We start from the raw sequence: 22,281 nt of genomic DNA on the forward strand, positions 1-22,281 counted from the left end.
ACTCCCTTTTGGGTCAGGACCCTCAGTTTGAGAAATGCTGGTCTCTCTCGTGAAATCTGTATAGTATAGGGTAAAAGCACACAAAAGACCAGATTTCACGGGGGGAGGCCAGATTTCATGGTCTGTGATGGGTTTTTCAAGGCTGTGAATTCGGTAGGGCCCTACCCATGAGCCATGGACCATTAAAGATATTGATTATCATGTTTATATTTGGCCTTCATTGCTTCCCTTGAGGAGACAGTTCCCCAGCCCTGTACAGCTCACTGGGACATATTTCATACCCTCCTGCGGCACACAGGCCACATCCCGCAGGTCTCACTGATTGTGGCTTATTGGCCTCCTCTGTGGGGCCTGCTTTGCCCAGGGCCCCCCAGTCCTGGCCGATCCACAGGCGCAGGTTGTCAGCACCTTCATTGTTACTACCAAGATGCTGTTCCCAGCATGCAATGGGCCAGCTTGCTTGGGCCAAAGTGAAGCACTGCTCCCTTCCAGTGTGCATGGCCAGCCCTGCTCTGGGGAGAGGGACACATCTGGCCCACTGTGGGCTCCCTAGTGCAAACCCGCTCTCTTCGCTCCCTGGGCCTGACTCATCCCAAGGCCTGGAACAGAGGGGAGGCAGCTTACACCACTGCTAGCCAGGGGCTGCCAGGGCCAGGGCCCTGTCTGAGCCACTGCAGCGCTGGACTGCCTCAGCTCCCCCCACCAGGATATTTTCTGCCCGGGGGCAGAGCCAGCACTCGTTCTCCAGCCATACGGGGGCTATTTCCTGCCCCTTCACACCAGTGTAGCCAGGGCAGAAGATGAATCCCGCTATTTGGGCCAGACCCCCCACTACCCAGCCCCTGGATCCCCACTCACACCTGGGCACAGCAGGGTACAATGCAGTCAGCCAGGGGGCGGGTGTTACCTTGGTGCCCATGGTGACACTGGGCCAGGCAGCAGAGTGAGGCCTCGCAGGGGTCAGCGGCAGACCATGTCCCTCGCTCCTGCCTGGCCGGCCGCACCTGACCTGGCTGTATTTTAAAGAATCCTTATTGAGGTTGCAGGAAAAAACCATCCCGATGTGTAGAAAGAATAGTAAATATGGCAGGCGACCAGCTTGGCTAAACAGTGAAATCCTTGCTGACCTTAAACGCAAAAAAGAAGCTGACAAGAAGTGGAAGATTGGACAAATGACCAGGGAGGAGTATAAAAATATTGCTCAGGCATGCAGGAGTGAAATCAGGAAGGCCAAATCACACTTGGAGTTGCAGCTAGCAAGAGATGTCAAGAGTAACAAGAAGGGTTTCTTCAGGTATGTTAGCAACAAGAAGAAAGTCAAGGAAGTGTGGGCCCCTTACTGAATGAGGGAGGCAACCTAGTGACAGAGGATGTGGAAAAAGCTAATGTACTCAATGCTTTTTTTGCCTCTGTCTTCACGAACAAGGTCAGTTCCCAGACTGCTGCACTGGGCAGCACAGTATGGGGAGAAGGTGACCACCCATCTGTGGAGACAGAAGTGGTTCGGGACTATTTAGAAAAACTGGACGAGCACAAATTCATGGGGCCGGATGCGCTGCATCCGAGGGTGCTAAAGGAGTTGGCGGATGTGATTGCAGAGCCGTTGGCCGTTATCTTTGAAAACTCATGGTGATCGGGGGAGGTCCCGGATGACTGGAAAAAGGCTAATGTAGTGCCCATCTTTAAAAAAGGGAAGAAGGAAAATCCGGGGAACTACAGGCCAGTCAGCCTCACCTCAGTCCCTGGAAAAATCATGGAGCAGGTCCTCAAGGAATCAATTCTGAAGCACTTAGAGGAGAGGAAAGTGATCAGGAACAGTCAGCATGGATTCACCAAGGGCAAGACATGCCTGACTAACCTAATTGCCTTCTATGAGGAGAAAACTGGGTCTGTGGATGAGGGGAAAGCAGTGGATGTGTTATTCCTTGACTTTAGCAAAGCTTTTGATACGGTCTCCCACAGTATTCTTGCCGGCAAGTTAAAGAAGTATGGGCTGGATGAATGGACTATAAGGTGGATAGAAAGCTGGCTAGAATGTCGGGCTCAATGGGTAGTGATCAATGGCTCCATGTCTAGTTGGCAGCTGGTTTCAAGTGGAGTGCCCCAAGGATCGGTCCTGGGGCTGGTTTTGTTCAATATCTTCATTAATGATCTGGAGGATGGCATGGACTGCACTCTCAGCAAGTTTGCAGATGACACTAAACTGGGAGGAGTGGTAGATACGCTGGAGGGTAGGGATAGGATACAGAGGGACCTAGACAAATTAGAGGATTGGGCCAAAAGAAACCTGATGAGGTTCATCAAGGACAAGTGCAGAGTCCTGTACTTAGGACGGAAGAATCCCATTCACTGTTACAGACTAGGGACCGAGTGGCTAGGCAGCAGTTCTGCAGAAAAGGACCTAGGGGTTACAGTGGACGAGAAACTGGATATGAGTCGACAGTGTGCCCTTGTTGCCAAGAAGGCTAACGGCATTTTGGGCTGTATAAGTAGGGGCATTGCCAGCAGATCGAGGGACGTGATCATTCCCCTCTATTCAACATTGGAGAGGCCTCATCGGGAGTACTGTGTCCAGTTTTGGGCCCCACACTACAAGAAGGATGTGGAAAAATTGGAAAGAGTCCAGCGGAGGGCAACAAAAATGATTAGGGGGCTGGAGCACATGAGTTATGAGGAGAGGCTGAGGGAACTGTGCTTGTTTAGTCTGCAGAAGAGAAGAATGAGGGGGATTTGATAGCTGCTTTCAACTACCTGAAAGGGGGTTCCAAAGAGGATGGATCTAGACTGTTCTCAGTGGTAGCAGATGACAGAACAAGGAGTAATGATCTCAAGTTGCAGTGGGGGAGATTTAGGTTGGATATTAGGAAAAACTTTTTCACTAGGAGGGTGGTGAAGCACTGGAATGGGTTACCTAGGGAGGTGGTGGAATCTCCTTCCTTAGAGGTTTTTAAGGTCAGGTTTGACAAAGCCCTGGCTGGGATGATTTAGTTGGGATTAGGTCCTGCTTTGAGCAGGGGGTTGGACTAGATGATCTCCTGAGGTCCCATCCAACCCTGATGTTCTATGTTTCTATGACCAGCCACCACTCCGGGTCAGTGCCGCTCAGATGCTGGTACTTCCCGGGCTCAGCCAATGGGGCGATGTGAAAGGTGCGTCCCCCCAGGCCAGGGCTGGCCCATACTAACCCGGGCACTCTTGGGGAGATACCAGTGTAACCCTGGGGGCTGGGACTCCCCCACCCCCAAGCTTTCTGCTAATGACAATGCAGCTCCCTCATCCACAGCAGAAAAGAGGGGTTGGATATGAATTTCTCCTCCCTCTGGGCCTGGTACTTCCCACAGAGAACTTGCTGCAGCCTGAGGCAAGCAGTGTGTTTGCTGCAGGCTGGGCCTGGCCAATCCCTGCAGCCCCTCTAGGCCCCACCAACCAACGGGCCTGCTCCGTGCAAAGCCTCTGTAAACAGACAGGCCCTTTCTATGCACAGGCACAGCTAGCCAGAGCTCTGCACCTGGCTGCAGGGGCAACTCCCTCACCCCTCTGCCCAAGAGGCCAACTGGCAGGACACACCCCAGAGCCTGTGACAGCCATAGCCCCATCACTCACACTAAGGGGCCCAGACCTGTTCCCGCAGGTGGAGGGGACCCCGCCGCACAGGCAGTGCTGGCTCAGGAGGCAGGGGGCAGGGGGCAGAGCCTCTTACCTTCTTCTTCTTCTTCAGCAGTACCTTCACCCCGTCCACTGACACCAGGAGACTCACTTTCTTCTTCTTGATGTTCTTTGCTTTAAACTCGTACTGGGGGAGGTAAGGGAAAGGCCAGTGAACCCCCTGCACCACCTGCCCACGCCCTCCCACCAAGCAGCACCCGATTGCCGGCATTGGGCGCTGGGGCAGAGGGCAAAGGAAGGTTCTTGTACACTCGCACACACACGTGCACACCCACACACGCATGTACACATACAAACACACACACATGTGCAAACAGAAGCACGTACATTCTAGCCCACAAGGATCTTGCTCTCCCTGTCAGTCTCCTGCTCCCCGCTTCTCTCTCACACACAAGCAGAGCGTACAACAGGGACACTAATACACAATATGTCATACCAGCTGGGACCAACAATGCCACTACGCCAGTATCCTGTGTTAGAAGCTCAAGAAAGACAGCCCCCTCCTCAATGCCCCGGCTGGCTGCAATGCCAACTCCTGGTGGCACGAACGACCCAGTGACACCTTTTCGGGGGAGACGGGATGTTACATTCATCATCCATTTTTATTGCAAATCTTCAGAGAAAAAAAGTACCTAGGCAAAGATGTCAGCAAGTCACTCAGAAGTTGGGATGCTAACCCACAGGGCTGGACCACACAGCACGCACACCCTCCCAGGGCTAGTCCATATCCACACTCCACCCCACTGCTTCCCAAACTGCCATCCAGGGATCACTAGCTGTCCCTGGAGCATTTGCTGGTCTTCTGCCCCATGCAGCTGACTGTGACCAGTGGCTAATGTACCCTTTCATTTAAAGTGAATGTAGTGATGTTGTATTACACCACCGTGGGTTTGGCTCTAGTCGCTACAGTTTCAAGCTCAACAGAGCAAAATTGTCTCTGGTGCTTTTCTCAAATGTGGAGGCTCTAGGGACACACAAAGTCCAAGGATACCAACCGCAGACACAATCACCAGCACAAAGTTTTATTAAAGCACTAAACAAATTTACAACTACCCATGCCTATAGAAACCCTCCACAAACCTATGCAGTAATTATACCTGCAGTCATCCTCACATCCCCAACGACATTCATGGGAACGATGGACCTCTCACAACTGATCATTGGTAGGGGGAGAGCTGCTACTGGGGGTTTTCCTGTGGGTATTCCCACTTTTACCCAACCAGGGAACCCTTTATATATTGCAATTCTACCTATGCCTAACGCCTTATGCATATGCATGAAGGTGTCAGCCGTCTTTTCCTTATCTGTACTTCTACACCCCAGGAACATTGGGGTGCCCCGTTTTATAGGTTGTTTCTAGTTCCTCTTATTCTCATTAGCATTTACGCACAACATATACCATGCGGTCAACACAGACATTCCTTGATGTTACAATCAGTTGTCTTGTGGTCTCAGACAATACATTGTGGTCTACTGCAATCACCTACTGGCCCATCTTTACCATAACCGTGTGACTTTATGGGCATAGGGTTATTCCTAGTGACTCACTCATGTTAAGCATTCTGATGCCTACGGCCTAGTATGGCTAAGCTGAAATCTTACAGGTCTCAGCCTGTAGGCTGTGCGTTTCAGCCTTGCTTTCCTTATCTACGTAATACACACTCATCACTGTCAATCCTATACGTCTATAATCCTACAACTTCAATCTATTTAGCATTGATTGTATATGAACTGACCATAACATCACTTAATACAATGATACGTGGATGATAGAACAAACTAACTGGCTACACTGACCAGCTCAGAGGCAATGAGAACTACACAAAACATGTCCCAGCTCTCACATCTCCACAGGGCAGGGACATTATGTGAGCACCAATAGGGGCAGAGGTGGGTCAGCGCGGTGGGGCTGGGTCCGTGTGACTGTGGGTTGGGCAGCTCTGGGGCTCCATGAGCTGATCTCTAGGAAGATGTGGTCCATCCTATGGCACAGCAAGAACCCCTTGGACGTTGATCTCTACAAACAGAAAGGGGGGGTTGGCTGGTTGTTAAAGTAGCCACTCAGACCCAGCAAATTCCTGCTCAGCCTCCCCAAGCCCCCTGCAGGTTCTACTGCAAGCAGTTCTTGGCCCACGCTGCTGTGCTGGGATGCTGACGTGCACTTCTGTGTGGTAAGCACTTGGGGGTCCTTGGGGACAGAAGGTATTGACAACGGTTAGGCTCTGGCACACTGAGACCACGGGCTATTGTGGTAACTAATCTGTCTCACTGTGTCCTTGTTCTCCCCATCTGTCTGTCTGTCTGCATCTGGTGTCTCTTGTCTTGTCCTTAGATTGCCAACTCTTTGAGGCTGGGACTGTCTCTTTGTGCTGTGTTTGTACAGCGCTAGCACAATGGGGTCCTGGTTTAGGCCTGGGGCTCCCTACGGACTCCACAACATAAATATGAAATACTAACGGCTGAAGGCTGGTAGTAAAGTATATTGCTATGTCACCGACATTGGGCAACTCTGAATCTGGTGCAGGCTGGTCAGTCTCCCCACCCTTTTGGGATCATTTGAGCCTTGTCTCAGGAAATCACAGTCTGACTCAAACACATTTACATGCCTTAAACTGAGGGGCAATCGCCCTGGTCATTCCAGTGTATGCCAGAGCAGAGGTTCTCAAATGCGCCCAATGTATTCTGGGGGGGGGAGGGGAGTGTAGGAAAAAAACATACTGCACACATTTTACCCACAGCAATGAATAACTAGCAAAGCTGATTCCTCCAGACATATCATGTCCTCAGGTGGCGCTGTGCATTTGACTCTAGGTGGCGCTGTGCATTTTGATGGATTTCTGTTAAGCTTGCATAGCATTATACAAAGTGATTGCCATCTGTATGTTAATCCATTTGCTACGGCACAGTGCGCACGTGTAATTGTAAGCATCGACTAGGGTGACTAGATAGCAAGTGTGAAAAATTGGGACAGGGGATGGGGGGTAATAGGTGCCTATATCAGAAAAATCCCCGAATATCAGGACTGTCCCTATAAAATCAGGACATCTGGTCACCCTAGCATCGACCACACTCACAGTTTTGCTTTTGCTCCTATTACAATGGATTGTTAGCTTGTTCGTGGAATTGCTCTGCTCCAAAAACCAGGAGCACCCATCACACTAGTAACAACAGTGCGATGCCAGTAAGCAGCATCTCACTTTCCTGTATACTTAAACGGCTCTGTTTGAATCAGTGCCTTAGTGGTTTTCATATTTTGTGAGAGTTGAATGTTGATGTTTTTTGTCAGTGTATGTACTTGTGTGGCAGGGGACACCGAGAAGGTGGCGCGATCAAATAAGTTTGAGAACCACTGTTCCAGAGTACCCTGTGTGCTGAGCACTGGCTGAGTGTTGAGGAAGGTAGAGCAGTATGAGGTAAGGGACAGGTGGTTTGTTGCTCATGCCCGCAACACACACACACACACACACTCTCTCTCTCTCTCTCTCTCTCCCTGTGAGCTGGGCAGCACAGCTGCACTCACATGCTCACTGCTGTTACAGGAGCACACCGGGAATTGGAATTTGGTGCATGGTGTATTTCAGAGCTGATCTCACTGCAGGGAGAAAAGGCCCAGATCAAAGAGCGCTGGTTAGACACCCATAAAAACCGCAGCCCAGCTTCAAAGGCTGCCCCCAGCAGCAGGCACCTTCCTGCGACATTAGCAGTGTGCGCTGAGGCACTGGCTTTGACAGCCAGCACTTGAAAGGTAATTTAACGATAACAGCACTAAAGTACAATTCCCCAAAGCCACTGAACACCTGCTGATGGACGTGAGATACAAATGAATCAGACAGAACAGCACCTGGAGGCTGCAATGAGAGCGACAGCTCCTAAACGTTTCCGCTGCCTCCAGCCAGCTGGGAGACTGGAGCGAATGAGCAGCTCCTGGTGTGGTGCAGAGCTGACAGCCTGGCGTGGCTGCAGCGCTAGGGCCTTGATCTGCCCCCAGCACAGTCTGACTCCCACCTTCACGCTGCTCACTGCCGACACACCTCACCCTCCTGGAGGGACACCCTTCATGGGGGAGGGGAGTTCAGACTTGACCCTTGGCCTCTCTACTGAGACTGCCAACAAAGGGGCCAGCTGGGGTGGGTTTTCAAATGACACGGAGGCCTGTCCACTGGACCTGGACTGTGACCCCCAGCCCCAAAGCCATTTCATGCCCAGCTGGCCGCAGAACATTCTCTCTCTCTGACATCAGTGAGTGCCAGGGAGCATTTGAAATGAATGAAGAACAGATGAGATTGACTCAGGCTATGTCTACACTACAGAGCTTACAGCGGCACAGCCGTACTGATTCATGTGCGCCGCTGTAAAACCCCTTGTGTAGCCCTCTATTGCGATGGGAGAGAGCTCTCCTGCCGGCATCATTAAACCACCCCCAAAGAGCGGCGGTAGCTCTGTTAGAGGGAGAAACTCTCCTGCTGACATAGCGCTGTGCACACTACCACTTATGCTGGCGAAATTTATATTGCTCAGGGGGGTGGAATAGACATGGTCTAATTGTCTCTGTATGGCTGGGCTCTAAGCGGGAGGGAAGGGGAGGAGCCCCTGTGTTTTGTGCTAGGAAGGTCTAAAAGAGCTAGTGAAGCAATCTGATCTTGAGCTGAGAGAAGGCAGGGCCAGGCAAGGCAGGGCAGAGGTGTGTGTGCACGTGCATGTGTGCAGGGGAATTTGAATGTCGTGGGGGGGATCAGGATGCTCAGATACTTGCTGTGGGGACTGAATTAAAGCAAATCCATAAACTAAAGGAAAGAACCCTTGGCTAGTAAGTGCCACACAACTCCTCTGTCACCCTGACAGCCTGTCCCAAAGCCAAAGCTCCACGGTAACCGGAGCAAAAAGAAGAGCGGCCCGTTACTGAGAGCGAAGAGGGCCCAGCTTACAGCACAGACTCCCCTGCCCCCAAAGCACAGACATCTTTTGTACCCTCTCCGACAAACAGGTGCCAGGGTTATCCCACAGGGCAGACTGATTTATGTTAAAGTGATTTAAGTCACAACTTTTAATCATGATTTAAATCAGTAAGCAGGAAACCTCGATTTAAATAATCAATTTTAATCTTGTTTTGCATTTGTACTTTTAGTTATTTTCCTAATGAAAGGCTGATTCTCATTGTCTGGTAGACATTAAAACATGTTGATTTGCAACTACATATGGCCGTTACACCAAATTTGGTACTTCTTTTGGCTACCAGGAGGATACACTATATCTATACACATTTATTTAAGCAATTATACAGCTTAAATTCTGTGTGTTCAGATTCTTAATTTTTATATTTTTATTATGGGGAATGATGCATTTGACATTTACTAGATGATGAATTTTTTACTTCTCATGCGTGTCCAGCTCAATTCAGATAGAAATTAGAATTCAGTGTTATCTATAGTTAGTAGATTGAACTGATTGTTTCTGGTTACCATGTCTGTCAAGATTTTAGAACTTGTAGAGCTCATCCTCTCACACCTAGTTTTTATTCATAGACTGGAAGAGGAAAACAAGCTTTCCTGCCTTTTCAATTCTCAACTGGTTTCTTTACTTTACTAATCATTGAGCTGAACTAACTGAATAAACTAAAATGACGAAAATATTCACTCTGCACCTGCAGAAGAGGCCACTGTTGTCAAAAGGTAGTTTAGCCCTTCAGCAGACTCTAGTTCCGGGTGCTGAGCTAGTGATTTCCAGCAGTGCAGAGTTTTGACTTTCTTTAAAACTTCAGCTGCAAATATGTACTGATTAATAATATTTTTTTATTCAATTTAAATGATTTAATAGTAAGTTTAGGCCTTAACATAAGAGGTTATTTGCCTATAACTGGAGGTTCTTCAAGATGTGTGGTCCCTGTCTGTATTCCACTGAAGGGTTAGGCATGCACCATGTGTCCAGAGTTGGAGAATTTGAAAGTTAGTGTCCACTGGTCTGCGCATGCACCATGGCTCACCTTGTGCTTCCATCCGAGGCGATAAAGGGCGGGACAGACCGACCTCGTCTTCAGTTCTTTCTCTACTTCAAATTGACCAATCCGCAGCAGAGGGGAAGGTGGGTGGGGAGTGGAATACAAATGGGGACCACACATCTCAAAGAACCTCCTGTTACAGGTAAGTAACATCCTTTTCTTCTTCTTCGAGTGATGGTCCCTATTGTATTCCATTGAGGGTGATTGACAAGCAGTACCTAAGTTGGAGGAGGACGGTGCGAGGATGAGGATGGAATGGTCGTGTGGAGAACTGCAGTACTGAAGGAGGTATCTGCTGTTGAGTCCTGCACTAAGGTATAGTGTGCTGCAAGGGTGTGCACCAAACTCCATGTGGCTGCTCTACATACATCTACAAATGGAATGTCTTGAAGGGAAGCCATGGTCAAAGGCTGAGTTCTCGTGGAGTGAGACTGCACCCCTGTAGGGGGAAGTAGGCTTGACAGTTGATAGCAGCGTATAATGCAACCCGAAATCCATTTGGAGATTCTCTTGGTGGAGATGGCCTGTCCCGTCCCTCCCACCCCACCCCGAGTCTCTCTGGTACTGCAACAAACAATCTAGAGGATTTCCTGATTGGTTTATTTCTCTGTAGGTAGAAGGCCAAAGCTTGCTGTATGTTGAGGGAATGAAGTTGACATTCCTTTGCAGAAGTGTGTGGTCTCAGGAAGAAAACAGGTAAGTGAATGGCTTGATTCAAGTGAAACTGGGAGACCATCTTTGGCAAAAAATTTGGGGTGTAGCCCTAGGGAGACTTTATCCTTGTGGAATATCATCAAAGGAGCACCCACCATCTTAGCTCTGAGCTCGCTAACCCATCTTGAGGAAGTAATTGCAACCAGGAAGGCGACTTTCATGGAAAGAAGGGATATGGAGCACAAAGCTAATGGCTCAAAGGATGGTTTCGTCAGCACAGAGAGAACTAGATTCAGGTCTCATTGGGGTGCAGTTGGTTGGATGGGTGGGAGGCCTTTCCAAAACCTAGCGGTTAGCCGGTGTGTAAAGACAGAGCAACCTTCCACCAGAGGGTGGAACGTGCTAAGTGCTGCCAGGTGGACTCTCAAAGAACTGCAGGCGAGACCTGATGACTTTAAGGATAGAATTTTGTACAGAATGAGGGGGACCCCTACGGATTCTGGTAAGACTCCTTTGCATTGAGCTCAAGGTGCAAAGCATTTCCACTTGGCTTGGTAACATTGCCCAGTGGACTCTTTCCTGCTGCTGGAAAGAACATGTTGTACAGCTGAAGAACATGTCTGTACTAAAGTAGATGTCCATCCAAATACCACAATCTGAGGTGTAGCGTGTGTGAATTGGGATGCTGGCTCTTGCCGTTGTACTGGGTCAGATCGGGGAAGTTGGCAATGGGAATCGATGGGCAGGAGGACATGCAGAGGAGATTGAGAAACCAGAACTGTCTGGGCCAGCAGGGGGTGATCAGAATGACCATCGCTCTGTCTCGTTGGATCTTGTGCAGCATCCAAGGCAGAAGCGGTAGAGGAGGGAAGGCATGGCTGAGTTGGTCTGGCCAGGGGAGTAGGAGAGCGACACCCTGGGAGTGGCAGCCGAGGCCAAGGCCTCCCCTAGAGCACTATGTGGTGCATTTGCTGTTCATCTACAATGCAGAGTGATCTCTGGTCTGATCTCTGAATTATGGAATTGTGAAGTTCCCACTTGTGGTCTATTGCAAAATTTCCACTGAGCGAGTCTGCAAGTACACTTTGTGCCCCAGAAGGATAGGCAGCGGACAAGAGGACCTGGTGATTGATGCACCAATTCCAATGATTGACTGCCTCTGTACACAATCTTGGCTGCTTTGCAGTGCATTGTACGAGCTAAGGAATTGCATGGTGTAGTGCTAGGACCCACCTTTCTGATTCACTGCTCTTAGTGGATAATGACACAAGTGGAGTTCAGATTCCTACATGGTGGGGCCTGATGTCTCCTGTCTTGGACTATGCAGAGTGCTGATTAATTTGGGCTTCTTCTGTATCAGAGGCAGACTTCTGAGAAACTTTGCTTTCTCCAACATTTATGTGAGACAAACAGCTGTCGTGGCTGGTCTAGGGTTACTCAGTCCTGCCTTGGTGCAGGGGGCTGGACTAGACAACCTCTCGAGGTCCCTTTCAGCCCGACATTACTATGATTGTTGGGTTATTGGGATTTTATTTTGCTTGAGTCGCACAGAAGTGGTGAGTCCAGGGCAGTGTACTCTTATGGCAAAGGTGTTAATGAAGCACATGGTAGGTTACCAGGACACAATGGATATGAAGCTCTCCAGAGAGGCTCAACAGAGTGCCATAGTCAAGGATGCCTTGGTGGTGAAAGGATTCATGTCCCAGGGCACAGCGTTTCCAAGTCACTGGTGCTTGGACTGCTGCAGCAAGTGCCAAAAGCTTCGGGCAGATGGGGCTGTGACAGATCTCCAGCCAAAACTGCTGGGGGCGATGTGGGCCACGTTCTCAAATGAGTTCAGCAGCCCAGTTTGCCAAGCTCCCTGGCAAGCCTGGCCCCTTATTTAGATGCCTAAGTGGGAGCTGAGCTGTCTTACAAATCTGGCTTGTAATGCCCAGAGAGCCATCTGCTCCCACAGCTCATCAGCACAATCCCTCTGCTGAGCTCTAGGGATGCACGTGCAAAGATCTAGCCAATAAAACACTAATAAGCCCCATGCCCAATGGGGCTTGCTAATGAAACTCTAACCATAATTTAAATAGCAAATCAACCAGGAAGAGAGTTAAATAATACAGCAATTCAGCAGAGCGGTTGCAGCCTGGCAGCCTGCTCCCATGTTAGTCATGCCCAAGTGTGCAGCAGAGGGGTTCTCAGACACTAGCCGATGCAGCCGGGGAGATGGCAGTGCAGAGAAGGCACACGGACTTCAGTTGAGAGAGATGAATGCACACCAGCTGGGGACCTGGCCAGGAGGGTTTCAGTCTCATTATAGACATTTCTGTTTGATTCTGGTGCAGTTGGCCTCTACTAAGGGTATGTCTGCACAGCCGACATTAAAGTGCTGCCATGGCAGCACTTTAACGTGGCTGTGTAGTCACGGCAGAGCACGAGGAGAGGTCTCCCAGCACTGTAATAAAACCACCTCCGCAAGGGGAATAGCTCCCAGCGCTGGTGCACGGTCTACACTGCCACTTTAAGCACTGAAACTTGTATCGCTCACGGAGGATGTTTTTTCACACCCCTGAACAAAGAAAGTTTCAGCGCTGTAAGTGGCAGTGTAGACAAGACCTAAGGCAGTAGAAGGCTCCGAGTCAGTTCCCTGGTACAGTTAGGAATTTTTTTCTGCAAACAACTGCTCTCTGTCTAGTGGCCTATGGCAGCAGGACACTCCCTTTTTCTGAACTGCTCCAGTGTACGGCCTATGTTACATAGGAGGTTGGACTAGATGGTCACAACGATACCATCTCTGAATGGGGGTGTTAAACACCTGGGGGCTAACTCTCACTTGCTAATCAAAGAACACAAGAGAGAGGAGAGACTTGCATTCTGAAGAGCTGCATAACTGAATGTGAACAGCATCTCATTTGGGCATCACAAAGGAGTGGGTCTTGGGCCAGGGCATCACTTGCTATTTCCCAGTCTGGTTCTGGGACACTGGAATCTTCAGAAGAAAAATGTCCGTGAGCACATCCCTCTGGTGCATGCCTTACTGAGTGAGGCACGTTCCGCCCTGGTTCCGGTGCCCAATTCAAATGAGTGGAGTAAAACCCCATCTTCACCTACTTTGATGAGCTCTCTCTTCTGGGGACATTTCCTTATTGCAGCTGTGCTGACTGTGGGGTGAGTGTTCTGTAGTGAAAGTATTTGTTGAAAATGTACCAATCTGGTCATTTCAGCCAGGAACCCATCCTGTCCCGGTCACATTCCAACGCTGCAGTGGTGAGGCACAGAGCAACACAGATGAGCTGAGAGACGCGCTCTATACATCTCCTGCCCTGTCCTTCTTCTCCAGGGTGCCCTTTTCTGGTAGCTGCTGCTAGAGCCTGAGATGTTACTGTGGTCCACAGGTGCCACATGGAGTGGGTATCTGGATGCTTGGAAGAGAAGCTGGAAAGGGACTGGTGAGAGCAGGGGGTTGTGACAGATAGGGAAGGAGGTAAGAGAGTGGTCAGCTTTGCATGGAAGGACAATGCAATTCTGTGGCTGAGTGCATGCCTCGCTGCCAGGCTGTTGGGAAAGAGCTGATGGAACCAATAGCTCCACTGAGCAGCCACAGAAATGTCTTCAAAAACTACTGGCTTCAGCCTTTCTATGCCTGTCTTCCCTCTGTGAAATGGACGGATGATAATCTCCTGCACCACAGGACATGAGGCTGTTACAACCCATGGAATGTGCTCTGAGACCCCCGCTGGAGAGCAAAACACTATCAGGGCCAGGCCAGCCCACGCTTGTGCAGACAGGGTGGTTGAGTCTGTGGCTCAAGCCAGTCACACTCAGCTGATGGGCCAGAGAGATGCCAGCCAAGCGCTGTCCTGGGCGAAGATGCCTCCACTAATTCTGTGTCTACGCCAGCACCAGCTGAAAGCAAGCCTGGGTCTGGCTATGTGCGAGGCTCACACTCCTTGTTCTGGCTGCCTGGGAGCAAACCCAGCGAAATCAGCCTCAGCCAGTCCAGAGAGGAGAAAACTTTGTTCAGTCTCCAAGGAAACTATGCAGATGCAGTTACCATAGCAACTGTTGCTTCCTTTTCTTTCTCTTCAGCTCACAAGAGAGATGTTTGCAGGAGAAATCCCTAAGGAGGGACAGACTTGTAAAAGGGGGGCAGTCAGTGGGATGGGGGGGAGAGAGCAACAAGCAGAAGCTCCCCACTCTTATCACTCTAAAGCAGTGGTCACCAACCGGTCAATTGCAATCAACTGGTCTATCCTAGAGGATCTCCCAGTCGATCGCAATCTCCAGTGGCGCAGTGTGGCTGCGGCTAAGGCAGACTCCCTGCCTACCCGGGCCCTACGCCACTCCCGGAAGCGGACAGCACAGCCCTGTGGCTGGAAGGCAGGGGTCTCCCTCTGCACACTGCTGCTGCCTGCAAGCACCACCCTTGCAGCTCCCATTGGCCGGGAGAGCTGTGGGGGCAGAGCTTGCAGAGAGGGGCAGCATGTGGAGCCACGTGCCCCCCACCTTCCTCCAGGGGCCGCAGGGGCGCGTTGGTCCCTTCCGGGAGCAGTGTGGGACCAGGGTAGGCAGGGAGCCTGCCTTAGTCTTGTGGTGCCTGCCGCCGACTGGGAGCCACCGGAGGTAAGTGCTGCCCAGCAGGAGGCCGTACCCCAACCCCCCTCCTGCACCCCAAGCCCCAACCTGAGCTCCCTCCCAGAGCCAGCACCCCAAACCCCCTCCTGCACCCTAACCCCCAGCCCTGAGCCCCCTCCCGGAGCCAGCACCCCATACCCCGTTCTGCACCCCAACCCCCTGCCCCAGCCTCCTCCTGCACCCAAACTCCCTCCTAGAGCTTGCACCCCTCACCCCCTCCTGCACCCCAACCTCCTGCCCCAGGCTCAGCCCAGAGTCTTCTCCCACACTGTGAACCCCTTGGCCCCAGCCCAGAGCCCGCACCCCCTCCCGAACCCCAACCCCCTGCCCCAGCCCAGTGAAAATGAGTGAGGATGGGGGAGAGTGAGCGATGGAGAAAGGGGGGGATGGAGTGAGCGGGGCAGGGCTTTGGGGAAGGGGCGGGGTAGATCCTGGGTTGCCCTTAGATTTAAAAAGTGATCTTGGGAGTAAAAAGGTTGGAGACCACTGCTCTAAAGGGTGCACAGCATGGGGCTGCAGGACATTGTGGGGGGTGGGGAGACGGAGGTTACACAGAGCCACTGGTATGGGCGTGGAGATTGCACAGAGCCCCTGGCATGTGGGGGGCTGGAGATGGAGGTTACACAGAACCCCTAGAATGGGGGAACGGGGGTAACAGAGCCCCTGGCATGGGGGAGGAGATGGAGGTTACACAGATCCCCTGGCATATGGATGGGGGGAGGGAGAGATTGCACAGAGCTCCTGGCATGGGGATGGAGGTTACACAGAACCCCTGGTATGGGGGAGGGGAGATGGAGGCTACAGAGAGCCCCTGGCATGGGGGAGGGGAGATGGGGCTACACAGAGCCTCTAGCATGTATGGGGGAGAGGGAGGTTACACAAAGCCCCAGGCATGAGGGGGAGATGCAGGTTACACAGAATCCCTGGCATGGTGGGGAGATGGAGGTTACAGAACCCATGTCATGGGGCGGGGGGAGATGGAGGGTACACTGAGCCCCTGGCATGCGGGGGGGGGGAGATGGAGGTTACAGAGCCCCTGGCATTGGGGTTGATGGATGTTACCCAGAGCCACTGGTATGGGCGGGGAGATTGCACAGAGCCCCTGGCATGGGGGGGGAGATGGACGTTACACAGAGCCCCTGATATTGGGGGGGGGGAGATGCAGGTTACACAGAACCCCTGGCATGGGGGAGGGGAGATCAGGACCAGCTCCAGGGTTTTTGCCGCCCCAAGCGGTGGGAAGAAAAGAAAAAAAAAGCCGCGATCGCAATTGCAATCAGCGGCACTCCGGCGGCAGCTCCACCGCGCCGCTTTCTTCTTCAGAGGTAATTTGGTGGCAGGTGCTTCCCTCTGAGAGGGACCTGCCTCCGAATTGCCGCCGAACAGCCCGACCTGCCGCCCCTTCCCCTTGGCCGCCCCAAGCACCTGCTTGCTGGGCTGGTGCCTGGAGCCGGCCCTGGGGGAGATGGAGGTTACACATTACCACAGCAATGGGCGGTGGGGAGTGGGGAGATGGAGGTTATAGAGCCCCAGGCATGGGGTTGCGGGCGAGATTGCACAGAGCCCCCGGCATGGGTGTGGGAGATTGCACAGAGCCCCTGGCATGTTGAGGGATGGAGGTTACACAGAACCCCTGGCATGGCGGGGTGGGGGCGGGGAGACTGAGGTTACACACAGCTCCTGGCATGGGGGAGGAGATGGAGGTTACAAAAAACCCCTGGCATGGGGGAGGGGAGATGGAGACTACACAGAGCCTCTGGCATGGGGGAGGGGAGAGGGAGGTTACACAGAGATGCTGATATGGCGGGGGGGGGGGGGGGGGGGGGGGGGATTGCTCAGAGCCCCTGGGATGGGGTGGGGTGGAGGTTACACAGAGCCCCTGGAATGAGGGAGGAGATGTATGTTACACAGAGCCCCTGGGATGTGGGGGCGGGAAAGATGGAGGTTGCACAGAGCCCCTGGCATGGGGGAGAAGATGGAGGTTAGAGAAAATCCCTGGCATGGGGTAGGGGAGATGGAGGCCACACAGAGCCCCTGGCATGGGGGTGGGGAGATGGAGGTTACACAGATCCCTATGCATGGCGGGGGTGGGGAGGGGAGATGACTCACAGCCCCTGGCATGGGGTGGGATGGAGGTTACACAGAGCCCCTGGCATGGGGGAGGAGATGGAGGTTACACAGAGCCACTGACATGTGTGGGGAGGAGACTGTGCAGAGCCCCTGGCATGGCACAGGGGAAGGGTGGGGGGGGAGATTGCGCAGAGCCCATGGCATGTGGGAGGCGATAGAGGTTACACAGAATCTCTGGCATGGTGCGGGGAGATGGAGGTTACAGAGTCCCTGGCATGGTGGGGAGATGGAGGTTACACAGTCTCTGGGATGCGGGAGAAAATGGAGGTTACAGAGTCCCTGGCATGGGAGAGAAGATGGAGATTATACAGAGCCCCTGGTGTTGGGGGCGGAGATGCAGGTTACACAGAATCCATGGGGGTGGGGGAGATGGAGGTTACAGAGGGGCTCTGGCATGGGGCGTGAGGAGGTGTAGGTTTCAGAGACCCTGGCAATGAAGAGGAGAACGAGGTTACACAGAGCCCCTGGCATACAGGGGAAGGGGAGAGAGATTACATAGAGCCCCTGGCATGGGGTGGGGGGGAAGATGGAGTTTACACAGAGCCAGTGGCATGAGGGAGGAGTGCTGGAGGATACACAGAGCTCCTGGCATGGGAGAGGGAGATGGAGGTTACACTGGGCCCCTGGCATGCATGGTAAATTAGGCACAGCCCCTGGCACGGGGATGGTGATGGTGATGGAGAGGCACTGGCAGAGCTGTGTGGAAGGGACCTCAGGTCTGAAATAGCAGGGGGCTTGGGGCAGGATGAAAGGGCACTGGCAGAGCTGTGTGGAAGGGACCCTAGGGTTGGAATAGCTGGGGACTGGGGCAGGATGGAGGGGCACTGGCAGAGCTGTATGGATGGGGACCCCAGGCCTGGAATTTCAGGGGCTCAAAGCAGGATGGAGAGGCACTGGCAGAGCTGTGTGGAAGGGGACCCCAGGTTTGGAACAGCAGGGGGTTTGGGGCAGGATGGAGGAGCACTGGCAAAGCTGTGTGGAAGGGGATCCCAGACTTGGAACAGAAGGGGTTGGGGCAGGACTGTGGGGCACTGGCAGAGCTGTGTGGAAAGGGACCCCAGGCCTGGAATAATACGGGGTTGGGGCAAAATCGAGGGGCACTGCAGGGCTGTGTGGAAGGGAAGCCCAGGTCTAGAATAGCAGGGGGGTGCAGCAGGACTGAGGGGCACTTGCAGAGCTGTGTAAGGAACCAGGCCCGCCCGGGGGGGGGGCAAGTGGGGCAATTTGCCCCAGGCCCCACAAGGGCCCCCACGAGAGTTTTTGGCGGGTCTTCAGCAGCAGGTCCTTCAATGCCACCCAACACACCCAGAGCGAGTGAAGGACCCGCTGCTGAAGACCCAGAGCTTCTTCCGCTCCGGGTCTTCGGTGGCAGTTCGGCGGCGGGTCCTTCACTGGCTCCGGGACTCGCTGCCGAAGTGCCCCGAAGACCCGGAGCGGAAGGACCCCCGCCGCCGAAGACCCCAGGCCCCCTGAATCCTCTGGGCAGCCCTGTAAGGAACCCCAGGTCTGGAATAGCAGGGGGGCTGGAGAAGGACTATGGGGCACTGCAGAGCTGTGTGGAAGGGGACCCCATGCCTGGCATAGCAGAGGGGGGTGCAGCAGGACTGAGGGGCACTGGTACAGCTGTGTAGAAGGGACCCCAGGCCTGGAGTAGCAGGGGTTGGGGCAGGATTGAGGGGCACTGGCAGAGCTGTATGGAAGGGACCCCAGGCCTGGAATAGCAGGGGGTTGTGGCAGGATGGAGGAGCACTGTCAGAGCTGTGTGTAAGGGACCCCAGGCCAGGAATAGCAGGGGGTTAGGGCAGGGTAGCGGGGCACTGGCAGAGCTGTGTGGATGGGGACCCCAGGCCTGGAATTTCAGGGGCTCAGAGCAGGATGGAGAGGCACTGGCAGAGCTGTGTGGAAGGGGACCCCAGGTTTGAAACAGAAGGGGTTGGAGGAGGACAGAGGGGCACTGGCAGAGCCGTGTGGAAGGCACCCCAGGCCTGGGAAGAGCTGTTTGTGAGGATCCCATTCCCTGGTCTGGAGTCCCAGGGCAGTGCGTTAGGACTGAGGGGCACGGCTCCTGCCTCTAGGCATCACTTTGACTTATCAGGAATAGTAAAATTCCCTTGAGGCAAAGCAGGGGCATGGCAGGGGGGAGGGGGAAGAGGCAGGAGCCAGAAAATCCAGGAACTGTCTTGGGCAAGCAGCCCCAGAGAACATGAGTGTGGCTCCCGGAAGCAGAGGTGGAGAGGCTCCTGACGCAGGTGAAGATGAAAGGTCTGGTTGTGTACACAGCCAGGATAGAGACATTCCACCAGGATGAGCACTGCTCAGCGGCAGGCAGGGAGCACGCTTCCTTCCCTGCCAGGACCGGTAGGGGCTGGAGCTGGGGCCAGGAGGAGAGAAAGATGGCAGGAAACGGGAATGGGAGGCATGTGCATTTCCTGGTTGGAAGAGGAGGGGCTGGCTCTCCTGGTTCTGAAACTGCGTCCGGCAGCAGGGTAAGGAAGGGTTTAGGAAGATGATGGCCCCCCCCCACTGCATCCTGGGACATTCCATCAGCAAAGCTCAGCCTCTCCCACAGAGCCAGGTGCTTCCAGTGGCCTGGACCCAGCCAAACCACCTCTCACTGCAGGGATGGCAGCACGGGGCTGGAGCTGGCTCTGTGTGAAGGAAAGGCTGCAAGAAGGGGAGTAAATGAGTAGTGCTGCTGGGAGCCTGGCCCTGGCAACACCCCACCCTGACACTCCCCCTCACACCTTCCCCCCAAAACCAGGGACAAACTGGCCTCCAGGCAGCTCCAGCCCACACTGGCCCCGGTGCTTCCAACAGGGGAGTCAACAAAACACATTCACAAGTACAAGCCGCTTCCTTCCCAAGGCCTGTTGATGGGAGTACTGCTGCATTGTAACCTGGCTCAGTGCTCTGCTCGCAAGGGCCCAGACCCCAGCCCTGCCCCCAGCCTGCTCGAGGGGCTCAGGAGCATAGAACTGCCTGCCACTTGGAAACATTCACCCTAACATCATGGCCAAAGCTGCCTTGGGGATCTGGATGCCAATTAATGGGAAATGGGCATCTAACCCTTAGGCAGCTTTGAAAATCCCAGCCTAAGAATCCAAAGCACACTCCCTGCCAAATCATCGCAGTATGCCCCATGCCCTGCTGGGCCTGTAGGGCCCCTCCCTGGGCCAAGGGCCTTTTGCTTTCTGACACTTCTGGTGAGTAGCCCTAGGCACTGCCACCACTGACAGCGCCATGTTCTGCTCCTGTGGGATCCCAGGGCTCCACGAGGGCGGTGAAAGCGTGGCTCTGAAATGCCATGAGGGACCCAGAGCTGTAGCAGCTGCACAACACGGGATTGAGACAAGGTGTGACAGATTGCTCAGGAATAGAGAACTGAGGAGAGGAAAGATTCAAATGCACAGCAATACTTCCACCGGAGAAGGGCAGCAACTGGCCCTCACGGCACACGTCTTCTTACTGGCGAGGGCTCTCACCAGAGCCTGGTGTGGATCCCTCACACAGGGTACTTCCCAGCACCGACAGTACGGCTAGAACTGCCCCTTGGTCTCTCCTGCAAGCCCCATGTTCCAGGAGAGCTCCAGCGAGGCCTTCTCCCCACAGGCCATTCCCACCCTGTTCACTGCCCCCAGCCCGTAGGGCTCAGTCACACCCAGCAGTGGCAGTCAAGGCACGCTGGGAGCCACCAGCACCTGTAACTCAGGGCTTGTCTACACAACTGCAAAGTGCACCACAAAGGTGGGGTCTGGGCCCTGCTGTCCTCTCCCTGCCCCACACAGACTTGCCAGCACACTCTAAAAGGCACCGAGTCCTGTCTGAAAGAGGCCTACGTCATCCTGAACTTGGTATCTTTCAGCGAGCACCGTCAGGGTCTCCATGGGGCAGTTAGAGCACCCCTCTGGTGAGCTTTGCTGGCACGGTGTGACTAGCCTTCAGAAGCAGCATGACTGTTTTGGTGCATCGGAGTACTGCCTCAGCACACATGGACAGAGCGTGGGAGCTGGACCCCATTCCAGGGACAAGCCTGCAGGGTAGCCCTGCCAGAGAGGGGAGGCTAATGACAGCTCTCCTAGCTTAGAGCCCAGGGACATCTTTGGGATCAACAGACTACACAGAGGGGGCTGGCTCAGGCTCTGAGCTACACAGCAGCTAGGGGCCATGGTGCTTTGCAAGCCCTGCAATAATGTGGTCCAAGGGCGGGAAGCTGAAGCTGGACAAATTCAGACAGGAAATGAGGCATGAATTTTTAACAGTGAGAGCAGCCAACCACTGGAACAACTTACCAAGGGGTGTGCTAGACTCCCTGGCATTGGGGATTTTAAAATTACAACCGTAACTCCCCACTTAATGTTGTCCCAGTTAACGTTGTTTTGTTATGATGTTGCTGATCTATTAGGGAACAAGCTCGTTTAAGGTTTTGCAATGCTCCCTTGTAACGTGTTTGCAGCTGCCTGCTTTGTCCACTGCTTGCAGGATTCTCTGGAAGGGCAGCTCCTCCTTGTGGGGATTAGAACTGGGGGGGGGGGGAGGGGGGGGGGGGGGGGCCCCCCCCCCCCCCCATCAGCTCCCCTAAATTCCCTGTAAGGTATGTGGCTCGGCAGCTGCCCAGCAGCAGTTCAGCTATCCATCATCCCCCCCACCCTCCCGCTGTGCTGGTCCTGCCCTGCCCTCTGCCTTGGAGCTGCTCCCCGGAGCTTCCTGCTTGCTGGAGGAGGGGGAGAGAGGGGTGCTGATATCAGGATGTCCCCCTGCTCCTGCCCCCCCCCCCCACTCTGTACTCCCTCTCCACAAAGGGGAGGAGAGGGACAGAAAGGAGGGAGCTTGCTGGAAGCTATTGCTTCCTGTCTGAACTGGCTTATCTGCTTAAAAGGGCAACATACTTGAAGTGGGGTCAGTGTACTTAAAGGGGTAATGCAAGTCTCTCTCTCTCTCTCTCTCTCACTCATGCACTCACCCCCCAGCACTTTGGAAAGTCAGCACCTGTGCAGCCATGCATGTGCTGTCAGGAGGAGGAAGGGGTGCGTTCCAGCTGGATAGCGTGGGCTCATCATCATGTTCAGTTTTTGCAGGGAAGTGTTTGCAGCTACTGCCCTGCATCTATTGTGTTTCCTCCCTCCTGCCTCAGTTCATGCTGCCTTGTAGAGTGTGAGGCTACATTAACAACAGCGTATTAACCCCTGAAGGCTCAGCCAAGTGCTAGTTCA

General features: G+C 53.5%; 1 protein-coding gene across 1 annotated transcript in view; it reads right to left on the reverse strand.

The window, feature by feature from the left end:
* The window catches only part of NOS1AP (nitric oxide synthase 1 adaptor protein), an 88,863-nt gene that overhangs the window by 34,653 nt on the left and 31,929 nt on the right, over positions 1-22,281 (reverse strand). The window contains exon 2 of the mRNA XM_026656187.1: positions 3,701-3,793. Coding sequence (XP_026511972.1) covers positions 3,701-3,793 — 93 coding nt within the window. The remainder of the gene's footprint in view (positions 1-3,700; positions 3,794-22,281) is intronic.

Source organism: Terrapene carolina, unplaced genomic scaffold (genome assembly GCF_002925995.2).
Source record: "Terrapene carolina triunguis isolate 2854851 unplaced genomic scaffold, T_m_triunguis-2.0 Scaffold212, whole genome shotgun sequence".
Classification (NCBI taxonomy): domain Eukaryota; kingdom Metazoa; phylum Chordata; order Testudines; family Emydidae; genus Terrapene; species Terrapene triunguis.